Source organism: Seriola dumerili, unplaced genomic scaffold (assembly GCF_002260705.1).
Source record: "Seriola dumerili isolate Sdu_G_001 unplaced genomic scaffold, Sdu_1.0 BDQW01000219.1, whole genome shotgun sequence".
Lineage (NCBI taxonomy): Eukaryota > Metazoa > Chordata > Actinopteri > Carangiformes > Carangidae > Seriola > Seriola dumerili.
Window position 1 is genome coordinate 8,870,372 of NW_019174474.1, and position 13,766 is coordinate 8,884,137.

The 13,766-nt window shown below is 41.2% G+C and overlaps 1 protein-coding gene across 1 annotated transcript in view; it reads left to right on the plus strand.

Annotated features, from left to right (window-relative positions):
• The window catches only part of LOC111228659 (UPF0606 protein KIAA1549-like), a 34,478-nt gene that overhangs the window by 7,377 nt on the left and 13,335 nt on the right, over positions 1-13,766 (plus strand). The window contains exons 2-11 of the mRNA XM_022754653.1: positions 4,115-4,307; positions 4,554-6,295; positions 6,502-6,590; positions 6,999-7,158; positions 7,270-7,400; positions 8,587-8,779; positions 8,863-8,922; positions 9,036-9,181; positions 12,401-12,578; positions 13,362-13,546. Coding sequence (XP_022610374.1) covers positions 4,115-4,307; positions 4,554-6,295; positions 6,502-6,590; positions 6,999-7,158; positions 7,270-7,400; positions 8,587-8,779; positions 8,863-8,922; positions 9,036-9,181; positions 12,401-12,578; positions 13,362-13,546 — 3,077 coding nt within the window. The remainder of the gene's footprint in view (positions 1-4,114; positions 4,308-4,553; positions 6,296-6,501; positions 6,591-6,998; positions 7,159-7,269; positions 7,401-8,586; positions 8,780-8,862; positions 8,923-9,035; positions 9,182-12,400; positions 12,579-13,361; positions 13,547-13,766) is intronic.

Consider the following 13,766-nt stretch of genomic DNA (forward strand, 5'->3'; position numbering starts at 1 on the left):
CAAACATGGTTCAGCTTTGGTATAGCACAGTTTTTTTTTTTTTTTTTTTTTTTTATAGGGTTTTGTTTCTATTTTTTATGGAAATATTATCCTCATGAAGCTGAGATTAGACTTCAGCAAGGTTTGTGAACACTGTGCTTCAGTGTGAAAGACAGGAATTTTTTTTTTTTGGTTCCACTTAATATTGTCTGTCTGTGTTCCTTGTTCTTGTCCTCAACTGCCATCATCATCATCATCCTCATCATTCTCATGGTCATCATCAGTACAATTCTCAGTATTATCATCAATCACCTGCCAATGGTAGTCTTTGTCTTAATTAGCTGGGTGTTTTGTCATCCATTCATGCATGTCGAATCGTCCTAAATGTGACTATAAATGAATCAGTTTGTCACTGTAGGGGTCTGCTGAGACGAGGTGACATTTTGGGGTCGTGTAGCACACTATGACCTCAAACATTAGCATGTTCCTCTCACAAACATGGTCTCCTACAGAGCTTGTCTATATAGCGTTTGGTTGTCTTTTAATATAACTGTAGTATTTAAAATGTGTTGTTGTTGTTTGCAGCCAAAGGCAAAGTGACATTGATGAGTATAATATATGTTTCAGTGAACATAGAACCACACACTTATTAACACTGACTACTCACCCTTTGTCTGATACTGTGTGTGAACTGATACAGCCTAGACTCTCACAGTTATGTATAGAAGACTCTACGGAGCACAGCATACCAAATGTTGTGGCTTCTTTCCATGCTTTGTTCTTGTGATTATTTATAACTTCCTTACAAAATTGTGAAATAAGGCCAACAACAAACAGGCAACTGTATGACGCAAGTCCCTCTTTTTCAGTTTCCCTACTATTAATGGTGAAGCACATTATTTGGTGTGTTCAGAGTGTGCACATGTGTGCGTGCATCTACCCAGCTGTGTGGTACATCCCTCGGGGTTCAAACACTTGGCACAGCAGACGAGCTGTGTGGAGAATGTGCAGCACAGACCAGCCTTCAGAGGAGAAAGTTTTGGGTTTGCTTCCCAAGTCCTTTCCTATGGGCCATGTTATAATAGCATGTTGACTTGATGAAGGTACCAGTGTAGGCTGTAATTAAGTTGGGAGTTTTCTCCTGGGCCAAGCCAGAGGCCGTCTGCCTGAATGAAGCGATGCAGTTATTGAAGGTGACGCTCCAGAAGTGTATCCGTTTTTGTAGATGCCTTTTATGAGTTATCTGTTTTGTGCTCCCAGTGTTAAAAATAGTCTTCTCGCTCAGCTGATTTTACAGCTATTTTCAAGTGTGTATGAATCTGCAGAGCTTCAGTACACTACAAAGAGCAGCAGCATTACCAGCCGCTGCTGAGTCACTATGTAGAGGCTATTGGTGGTGGCTTGCTTCTGGCAATGGCAATAATGGCGCCCTTTAAAGTCTTGCTCTGTTCAAGACCCACTTTCAAGGACAAATTCAAGACATGCAGACTGCCTTGAGCTTATTGAACAGAATTATTGTGTGTTTTCTGCTTGATTTGGTCTGTTTATACTTGTAAATTCTCTGTGCACGCATTATGATTCATTTTGATTATCTGTAACTCCAGGAACCATAAGATAACATCTCGTTTAATGTAAGTAGGCATCTCATCTCATCTTCCTTCGGTCTGTCCTGTTTATCTACCATCAGCTCTTCACAGTACTGTAGAGCTAACCATGTATAAAATTTCCTTTACTAGAACCATGAAATTTCTGTTTAGGTTTTGAATATTATTCACATGAAAAAAAATTATGAAACACATCAGCATATAAAAGAGGCAAATTTATACATCTACCTAGAACTTTAAAAAGGTCTATTACCATGATTTATTTAAGAATTATTCTATGTCTTTCACTTCAGCTAATGTAGACTTTCTCGAACATGTAAGACTATGAACATGCAGTGTAATCAAGGCAGTATCCAAATTAAATCATGCATGATACACTATGTTATGCAATATGGAGAGAAAGGCCTTTGGCAAGTTGTAAATGCACTGCGTAAAGCCGCATTTGCCATTTGTACATTTTGGCAAGTCTAATATCACCCTTTAAGATTTGAAAGTTATGAGTAAGAGATAAGAGGAGCTGCTTCCTAATGACCTGGATGTTGCACCATCCGTCACTCAAAGGTCACATACCTTAAAAAAGGATAGGTGATGTTCTTTGCTGAGTGTGATGGTGAAAAAAAGCCCAGGTCATCGAGATGCTGAGCTAGAACAACCACTCATTCATTTTGGAACATATGGTCAGTGCTTGCACATCAGCATATTGCTTTAGTTCAAAAGTGAAAGTGAGAAAAAATCGTCATTGTCAGCTTTTCTTATGATTCTCCAGTGCAGACCAGAATGGTCTTTTTATAATAGCATTTTATTAGCCTGTGAATGTTTCCATACTTATTGGAATTTTCTTTGTGATTAATAGATCCATTTTGTTGCCACTTAAGCAAATTGGACATTAGTTAGTTTAGTGGTCAGGTCTTCAAAATGCACAAACAAGCAGAGTGAAGTGGTAAATGTCAGGTGGCTACTTTTTACATACTGCAATATGTAATGTGTTTTCCTGTAAACCATGCTCGTTGTTTCATGGATCTCAAATTCCAATTTGTTGTCAATAGATTCAGCTGTCAATATAGTATTGATTTGATCTAAATATAAGCCAAGGTTGCATATAACATCCGAAAAACCAGCACAGCTTTCTCCTACAGATTCAACAAAGTGTCCAACTTTACTATACAGTCTATTTATCATTCTGTAACCTTTGCCCCAGAGGTGATCAGGGTTAGAGTGAAACATTTCATGATGAATTGTAATCCTATAAAATGTCCTTGTGAGCTTGAGTTTTTGTTATTTCCTCACATATCAGTGTTCATTTTGGCCCAGTCCATTTAGGGAGGGAGCCTGACAGTTTTTGGCTGCTCTGGCCACGGACCAGTACTACATCCCCAAATGTCTGTGACTGAGTGAGTGGGTGAGTGAGTGATAGAGTTGAGTTTGTGATGACGTTAGACCAATGCTCGACTGAATGTTGGACTTTGGCATGAACATTTTCTATTACATCATCAGGGGGCGTTTACAGTGAATCCACAACAGTTTTCATTTTCAGACACCTTTAGTGACTTTTTTTCAAAAAAGCACATAGCAACAAATCTAGTGACTTTTTGGACAAACCTTGTCTACTTCATGTAGAAGAGAGTTGCTAGTATTGCCCTGAGAGCGCGACCCTCCACAGGCACACCTCTCTATGATTCTAATTTTCTCTCTGAGTGATCATTTTACAAGTAAATATAACTGAAATCACCACCATTGTCTTTGATTTCTGTGTATGGTGATATGTCAGATGACGTCAAGGTTATAAAATATGGATTTTAGCTGCAGCAGAGCACCAACTTGGAAATGGCTTGGAAGTGACTGCTGTTTAACATGTAGTCTTAATTGGCTGCGTTTTAGTCATTATTTCAAACTTGTTCCATTGTTTGACAACAGAATTAGAAAAAATATGTAAATGAGAACAGCTTTTTTGGGAATTTGACTTTTAAGCAGGTTTTAGCTACTTTCCATTGAAAGCAGTTGTTTACAGTGGTTCAACATCACTTCTCAACTATGTCCCCAGTTTCGCACATGGATCATACACAGCTATATGTTAGGTTTTGAACTAGTCTTGTTTCACTAAAGTCATCCCACTAATCTGATGCCATTGTTGTTCATGCCAAGTTATACAATGAAGCTTAGAGTGCCCGCCTGTCTACATGCAGTCATGTTTGCTCTCATCCTGCCTCTCTGCTGAACAATTTGGTTACATAGTCAAAAGAGTTGAGGTATTGTTATGTGGTCAGTTTTAAATGTTTGATGTTTGCCAGTGCAGAGAATAAAGTACACTGATGAAAGTGCAGTTCACTGAATCTAAGAATCAGATTGACAGGTTATTGTGTATAAAGATATCTAGTCCTTAACTATTTACATCAAGACGTGAAGAAATTTAAACTCACTTTCAGTAGTAATGAATTTTAATCAGTCTAGCTTTCATCCCTGTATATTACTTTGTTTGAAGCTATGAATCCTTAGTTGATTTTGGACTAAACTGAGGTATTGTCGTCCTGCAGATGAGTCTTTGTTGGACTCCACATACCACCCCATGGGATTTTTTGGAGCTGTTCCAAGTTCAACAGGGTCATCACCATCCGGCTTACCAGCCTCACATTACACTGCCTTTGAGAGCCCAGACTCACCTGGTGCCCTGCCAACCATTACTGAACCTAACCATGAAGCTAGGACTGCTGACATCATGCTTTTTCAGTGGGGACATGTTGCCTCTGAAAACTCCAAATCCTTCACACCAAGTGACGTCGTTGCAGAAGAACCACATCCTCTTTCCACTCCATCATTAAGCCCCTCTGAACCTGTACTGGGTTCTAGACAACAATTTGAGGCACCAGCTAAACGCTCCACAGACTGGAAGCTGGCCAAGATAAATTCTGCCAAACAATCTTCCTCTCTTTCTACAACTCCTACAAGAACCCCATTAAACCCCTCTGTTTTTAGAAGGTCAACAACATCTCAGCTTGGTTTTAATTCTGAGCAGAAAGCTCCAGAAGCACCCCTCACAGCTTTTAGCAAGCAGCCGGGTGCTATATCAGAGTATACACCGGCAGTCATGACCTCACAACCTGTTCAGCCACTTGAGCCCCCTAATTTGGCTTACACTGACTCACCAGCAGATGAATCTTATAGTAACATCTTGGATGTGAACCAGTTGAGCCCCAGCAGTGCCCCCTTGCTGGAGAACAAACCAGCACAAAGCATAAACATGCTGCCCAACTCGGACGAGATTCTGGCCCCTGGCTACAATGTGCCTTTCATCGCCCCCCATCCTACATCACCTTCATCTGAACCCACTGAGGTCTCTCCAGAGGACTTCTACCCCACCAACACCATGGAATTGGACTGGGGGTCTGGGGACTACTTGGAGACAATGTCATTCTTAAATTCAGATGGAGATGACTATTCTTTGGTCACTAAGGTGCCCTCTGACTCATATGATACAGAAGACTATACAGAAAGCTATGATACATCTTTCCCTTCCAGAGTGGGCATATCTCCTTTGTCCTTGCATCCTCCTCACCTCTCACCGTCTCCCAGCCTCATGACAGCGTACAGTACCATTGTCCCACTAAAATCTATCCACCCTTCCTCATTTTCCTCCACAGTTCACTATACAATGGAGCCTACTCCCACAGCTAACAGTGATATACCTGACCCATCGGACATAGATTGGGGTGATACTTTCACAATCCAACCAACAGATGTCCTCTTACCTGATATGAACAGCTTGGAGTATTACACCATTCAGTTGACCAAGGAGAACAACAGTTCAGACACTGGAGCTGAACAGAGAGGGAACATTACTGTGGTGTCTATCAGCACTACAGTCATCACACCCACCAGTAGCTTCTCTAATGATACCAAATTGACTGAGGAAGAGTCCTTGAGTGATTTGTCAGGGTTTGAACCTCATGAGGACTCAACCACAGTAGTCACAACAGAAAAGAATCCTCAGCTGGTCAATGTCTCTGAACCGTTTCTAGATCCTTCAATAGTCCCAAGCCACTTCTTTGATCCCTCTTCTTCCATCTGGGGTGGTAAAGTATCCACCACAGATTGGTCTGCACCTACTTTAACTGTTGGCCTGGATAGCACTGCATTAACAGAAGATCTACTACCCCATGCCACACCCGCGCTGCCAGTTGATGTAATGTCTTCCTCGTCAATGACGGATGTCCATTGGTTTGTTACAGAGACAGTCTTACACAGTACCATACACACCACTCCTGTCTTAACTGCAACCACAGCCTTCTCTCCTGTTCCAGTTGAACCTGTTGCCAACACAACTTCTGGTGCAACAGAATTAACTCCCCAAAACTTGACCTTCACAACTGAACAAACTCTTAATATTACTTTAGTTTCAAATGAACCCACATCGAATGTCACTTTGGGTCTCCCAGACGTTTTGGGTGATGAGGGGGTAACTGAAAATGGAGTTGACAACCCAGCCACAATGAGCTTGATCCCAACTAGCAGAGAAGCTATTACAGTCTCTGCCGTGCCCTCAACTACAACTGCCACCACTACTACTCATCAAGTCACAACAAGAATAACTGCCACCACTGAAGCCTCAACTAGTGTCAACATCATCTCTACCACCAGCGGAAAGACCACAACTGTAGCACCAACATCAAGACCGTACCTCTGCAACCTTGACAGGCCTACTTATTTAGTAAAAATTGGTAAGTTTGACATTTCATTTTGCACAACACAACTCTTAGTAGTTCACGTGTATGAAATATGAAATTAATGAAAATTGTGTATGTATGAAAAATGATGTATCAAAATTGTGACTTAAAACTGTTGTTTGAAATTGAAATATACAAATATGAGAACTTTGTCATAATGAAGTAAGACTATAACCATGACCTTATCCTTTCCTCTGAAGGTTTTCCCTCTGGGGCCACTGTTGGATATGCCAAGTCTCAAATCAAAGACATACTGAAAGTAGAATTCAACAAGTCAGTGGAGCTGCAGGTACATTTATTTCTGTGGCCGAGTAAAGGTAGTTAGAAAATCTACAATGTCAATGTAATACACTTGACCTAAGAGACCCTGTTAAAATATAGAGTGATTCTGAAGTGATTGGGCTGTCATGTAATTGGCCCTTACTTACAGTAAGTGTGTGTGTTGGTTTTTGTGTGTGTATATACTGTATTTATGTGACTGTGTATATACATCTACAGTGGTGCAGATGAATCATGAAGGCCAGACCACTTCCTGAGTTTTTTTTTTATCTGTGGTTCTGTAATAAACAAACCACAAGAGTAGATCCACAAGAGCCACTGTGACCTTTCAAAAGCATCAGCTGCTTATTTAACACAAGCCACTAAATGACCACTGAGTGATTTGTCTATGTCATATGTTCCTGCTTTGTCTGGGAAGGTTGTGGACCCCCCACCAAACTTTGTGTTTCGGGTGGTGTCTGGCCCAGTTGTGTACACAGCCATATCTGTCATCAACACTCTGAGAAGGTCTGGGCGCCGGTTCCTGTCTGTGTCTCCCAACTGGACAACACCCAACAATAAATATCAAGTCCACACAGGTAAATGACCTTTCACAATCTGTCTTTCATGTTTGCCAGAAGCACTGCACTGTCGGCATTTCAAATTTTGAGGTAACTTTATAAGACTCTCCATGTTTTCACTCTGTGCAGTGCTCCAGTTTGTCCCCAGCCACATCGATGTGAGGTATTGCAACTTCAGTGAGAGCATTGAGAAAGGTTTGACCAAGGCCTTTGCAGAAGTGCGTCGTCGCTCAAAGGAGTCAACCAACTTCACGGTGCATGTGAGTGGGACCAGAGAGCAGGGACATTTTTCTTTTTTTATCATACAAATAAAGATGCTATTTGTGCAAGCAAGCTGAAGAACCATTATTGACTTCTCTGACCTTGTTTCCAATTATTTCACCACTGGATGAACCTAACCCTGCTGCAGCATAGGTTGACTTTAATTGTGATATAACTTTGAAAACAGGAGCTCTTCTGTGTAATTCCAATTGGTGAGGATTTTAGATTTCAGTAAATGAATGGTGACAGAAATGGTTGCCTGGGGGATCAGAGAAAGCTAGTTTATTAAAATCATTACTTGTTGGAAGACCTAATTACTAGTGTGGTTCCCTATATATCCAGCCATCCATTTCCATAATTTATCAGGTCTGGGTGGTAATATTGACATCGTAAGCATAGTAGCCAAGACATCTCCCTCCCCATCCATTTTTTACAGTTCTGACTGTTGGATCCCATCCTGATAAGACGCACTCAACTGGGTCCTTTCAACATAAAAGAGAGGCTATTCTTCTCCAAGCTTCTTTTGAATGTTTGAGCACAGACACACAGCAAAGGAAGCTAATTTTGGCCAGCTGTATCCACAATATCATCTCTTTCGCTCACCATGCAGAGGGTTATGAGCATAGCTGAGGGTTCAGGCACCTTCAAGTTTAGCTATTTCCTTACTATGACTCTCACCGTGGACAATCCTCCCATCCGCCTCACTCTCCATCTTCCTATCACTCATGAACAAAAACCCCAGGATACTTCACTTGGCTACTTGCTCTTGAGGGAGTTCATGCTCCAGTTGTAGAGTATTAAAGAATCTTACTGTTTGTTAATAAAGAACTTATTTGGCTTTGTGGTTAGCTGGCTTCAGTAAAGGTTTGTGTAATCCTATTACACTGATGCCTGTATTAAAGTTGGAATAAATGTAAGGATTAAATCAAGGATTTGTTGCAGCGTGGAAATGTTTTATGAACAACTTGCAAACTGTGCCCTGGGCCACACTGCCCAATTTTGTGTTCTGCTTTCCAATCACTGAAGCCAACCATTTTCAGATTGCAAACTTCATTGCAACTGCTTAGGAGACAAACAAGCTTTCCCAGAAACTACATCAACAGCAGAATGGAAAGTGTTTTTGAACATTTTGTTGTATAATCATCTGTCTGGTGGATAGTATATCTCTGTCTAATTGTGTTTCAGATTGTAAACATCACCATGGCTGCTCCAAAATATCAGGAACAACGGCTGGTGAGGCAGCCAGTGGACATCACCTTCACTGTGCGTGGTTCTAGGGGTTATCTGATGGGGTCAGAGGTCAGCACCACTTTGATGAGGCTCACCATGGTGGAATTCAGCTATTACATGGGCTTTCCTGTACTGCAGATTGCTGAGCGTGAGTACCATACGATCGTCTCACTATAATTGGGCCATTTCCATGTTACGTTACCCTACTTACACATCTCCTTTTCCCAACAGCTTTCCATTATCCAGAGTTGAACACCAGCCAGTTGCTTCGCTCCTCCTGGGTTAGAACAGGTACGGTGGATTTTAGTTTTCACTCTAGCATGCTGAAATGCTGTTACAACTACTTACAGCAATTATGGGATTGTCTTTACACTGTATCTTATTTCTGTTGTCTGTGTACTTAGTGCTCCTGGGTGTGCTTGACCAGAAAGTGGGTGAGAGAACCTTCCAAGCCAACATGGAGCGTCGGGTGGCCATGTTACTGGGCGAGGCCATGGGATTAGTCAGACGTTTTAAGAGAGCCACCACCATAGGCAACAGCAGCGTGCAGGTACAAACTCTGTCTCTCTCTGTCTTTATTTAAGGTTTTAAGACTCAGTACTAGAACTTGATTGATTTTGTAAAGAGTGTTTTTTCAAGACTAATTTGCAATGCATTTCTCTGGAAACAGTATACAATAGATTTATTTGTTGAATTTCTTGTTCATTACATAACAATACTTATAAAACTCTTTAACAGGAGGTTTTTTAATGGATTACTGACTAAATCTTGAAAAAGCTTCCGTCCTTGTACCATTTATATCATTATTCCCTGATGCAAGCTCTTTCTAACTACCTACCCTGAGTACTGAGGGCTCATTATGTGAGTGTTTGTAACCACTGAAAGCCTTGCTGCTTTACTAATCAGGCTCTAGCTTTTGTGGGTTCGCTCCGCACCTGCTCAGCTCATCTCTAAGGGGACAGGATAGGGGTCTGTCACCATGGTAACAGCATCCCATTCAGCCCAGGGGCTAGCCAACGACCACAGCCTCATGCTTGCTTGTTCTTTTTCCTCTTCCTCATTTCTCCTAACCCTGTTACTTGATGGATCCTGTGAGCCACAGAGCTGCTAAGAGCAGATCAATTATTAATTCTTTCTCTTTCTCTGTCTGTACCCTGCAGTTGGGATGATTAAGAGTGTGTGTGCCTCTTGTTGAGAGGGCAGGCATTATGGAGGGAGAGATACAGAGACAGGGGTAGGTAAAAGATTCAAAAATCAGAGGAACGGGAAGAGCAAAACACTTGGATAAAAGAGCCTTGTTACAAGAGACGAGAGATGCATAACTGATCCAAGCTCATGAAGTCTGAGTGCATATGGTGGTCTTTAAACAAGGGGGCTGTCAGGGTGATAAATATCATCCTTGGCTGAGTAGCAGCCTCACTGTTTCTGACCTTTCTGCCTCCTGCGTTGTTGTCTCCATAAAACCCACAGAGCAATTTAGGAAAAGGGAGGACCATGCAGTTGTGGTGAACCTTTAGTGTCTGTCTCTATGCTAAGATTAGATCTTTAATTTTAGGCTCTGACATTTTTCTGCATTTCAAAATGATATTTTTCACATTCACAAATATGAATTTGTATTATACATAGAAGCTGTATGATGTGCATGTGTTCCTTCCAGCTTTGATGGGATACTGTCATTAAGGAAGTCTAGTTTGGATGGTTCTTTTTTTCTTTTACATTTCAAAGACACTCATCTTTGAGTGTCTGTTGGATATAATGAGAGTGAGGTGACTGAACTTCAGAGGAATCCTTTGTATCACTCTCACACACAGACACACAAACACAGACACATATGTGTCTCAAACAGATGCCCTAGACTGTCATAACAGAGTCAGTGTGGTGTTGTCACCTATGAGAATACCTCATGAGTCTGCCTGGACAGATAAAAGAGGAGGTTGAATTGGGGTCGCACAATACACACATTCACACTGCCATCTTTCCACTCTAATAACCGTGCATGGACTGGATTAGACTGTGGATGAGGGAGCCTGCCCAGCCGTTTTTCTGTGTCAGCCCAGGCATGACCTGCGCTTTACTCTTTCCAGTAATGCAGACAGCAGACTGCACTGTGCCTCAGGGCATGCAGAGGGAGACACACACACACACACACACACACACACACACACACACACACACACACACACACACACACACACACACATATTAGGCAGCATGGAGAAATATTTAAACAATGAATACTCTAATGGGAATACAGAACGTGAGATGATATATCATGAGTGGGCTGTTTCTAAAAACACTTGCAGAAGTTACAAGTAAACCTACACCGGTGTCATATTGTGTTTAAAGAGGTGTACAACACATACAAATACATACAATACAACTGAAATATTTGGCATGTTATTTCTGTGCCTGATGACATTAAGAGGAATGTAAATGTGAACAGCTATTTTAAGAAAAAGCGATAGCTCAGAAAGAGAACATGTCGTTTCTCTGGGATGCTTTATCAGGGGCTTGTATAATAAGTCTCAATCCAGCAAAGAAACTAAGGCAGCCAACTAGTGCCTTAGTGCTTTAATTTTAGTTTCGGCAGTCACAAAAACTGAAAAAAATGATTAGTATTACAGGATTCCATAGAAAATGAGGTACCATGGTCACCATTAAAAAGTCATCCATACTATTGGAATTGTGACACTTTGCTCATTAGGACCTTCATTAGTCAACCCGTTCTTAATGTAGAGAGTGTAGTGCCTCATCTCCCATGGATCCTATGTTTATTTTTGGAAGCGCTTCTTCTCCACTTGCCTGAGCATTGTCTATTAGAAACAAATGTAGCAGGGTGAAAGAACACTTACAGGTGACAACAAATGGGAACATCAAAATTAAAACACGTTGCACAACTCATTTTAATTTTGATGGACTTGAGTTGAAGCTCAGACTAGTCTGCACCTTGCTGTGTTTGTGTTCTCAATGTTAGAAACAAATAGGAAGAAAGAAAGAAAGAAAGAAAGAAAGAAAAGAGGAAAACATGGGCTCATGGTGACAGAAAACCTTTTATAAGATGATTAGTAAACATCACAGCTGTGAGGTTTGCAAGTGTGGGTCCTTGAGCAACGCAAAGAAGGAGTAAGGTCTATTGAGTGTTTTTCCAACATCTGGACATGTTTATGTTTGGAAGAGGACATAAGATGCCATGATATCTGCCAACAGTTTAAAAGAGAGTTGTTGACAGCACAGGCAGTCATTTCATAGTACTCATTAGGTCTGTTGATTGCTCTGTGTAACTGAATAACAACCAAGGAATAGGTCCTGGAATCCTTTCCACGTACAAGACAATGTGTTCTGTGTAACAAGAAATGTTTCCTTAATATTCCACCATACTAAAGCCCCCAAACACATGGCTAAACAAACTGAAGAGTTCTGTTTAAGTCTATGGATGCAGTCCCAAATCTCCCATGGCCTTGCCAAAGATTCAAACTTCCTGAAACGGTTTTGTGTCTTAAAGCGATACTCATTCTCCAATAGCTCAGTACAATGAATGCAGGACTTGGATAATAGAATACAGTGATGGATTTAAGTTGCTCTGATGATATAAACCTGTTATTTTATACATTTTCATGTGTTTATTGACATCTCTCTGACTCTCACTTAATTAAAAAGAAATTAAAAAATCAAACCATTTATATGTGCACTTACTCATGTACCACATTATTTCATACTGATACTTGGACAAGTGACAAATTGTACCATCCTTCCTTGTTTCAACTCCAAGGTTGTACGTGCAAGCCGGCTGGCGGGTGCGGACCACCCCTTGGAGATAGTGTATTTTGTGGAGGGTCCCAGTGGTCAGAGGGTGCCTGCAGTCCAAACAGCCAACCTACTCAACAGCCTGGACGTTCAAAGAGCTGCCATCGTCTTGGGATATCGTGTCCAGGGTATTTTAGCACAGCGTGAGTACCATTCAAGGGCTTCTAAGTGATGTAGTGATGGAGAAGATGGTCCTCAAACAAACTAAATTAGAGCTTCCATGTCTGTGAGCATCCACATTGCCAAAGTGTCTGAGGGCAAAACACTGAGTCACTGCCATTTCTTGAGTGCTGGTAGAGTTGCAATGCAGGTTATGAATATTAGTAATAATGGACTTCCCTATTTAGTGTGAAGCCGAGCTAAATATGTGTTGAAAACAGAGGGAAAGAAAGAGAAATGATGCAATATATAAAATTGTTCACAAGCTTCACATAAAAAAACTAGGATAAGGCTAACTGCCGGCACAATGTGTTCCTTTGTATGTTTATAGTAACATTTGAGCTAATTACCTCCCCTTGTACACACTACACAACAAGCCTGTCTTCCTCATTAAGAATCTAAACAAGGGATGACGGCCTAATGAGAGCACCTCAAGGGAGTTGTGTTTCTGTGCTGACTGTGTTCTCTTACGGTACTTTCCCAGGGGATGAAATGAGTGTTAATTAAAACTAATGAAGGTCTGCATTGAAGATTAGAGCAGTTAGACAAGAGTCAGCACTCCAACAATACTGCATGTTTAGCTTAGCACCCCCCCTAAACTGTTTGTGAATAGGCTTAAAGGGAATAAAGGGGTATGTTTGAAATGTTTATACCACATACACAGATGAAAGGACTCTTGTAACATAATATATGTGCCATATTTGTATGTCAAGGTCAACTTCAAACTAAAAACGTCCATGTCCCTCTGTCTAACTGTTTGTTTAAAGCTGTAGAGAAAGTGACGGCTTCACCCTCTGATGCTGAGAATACCAACATGTGGATCGTCATCGGGGTGGTGATTCCCCTCCTCGTCGTCATCATCATCATTTCAATCCTGTACTGGAAACTGTGTCGGACAGACAAGCTGGAGTTCCAGCCAGACGCCATGACCTCCATCCAGCAGAGACAGAAGGTAGAGTCCTATCAGTGTTGTACAGTGTCTGACCAAGGCTTCGTTGTATCAGAGTTTCATATTTTAATATGCCATGTTGTGTCTTGTACAGCCAAACTAGTTTGCCAAACATTACCGAGATCTGCGTAGAAAGGTTCAGCTGATCTGGGAAGCCAGAAAGCAGAGACCACTTTTAAATTCAAATGAACTGCTAATTAACGGGGTGTATCTGTCATTGCCA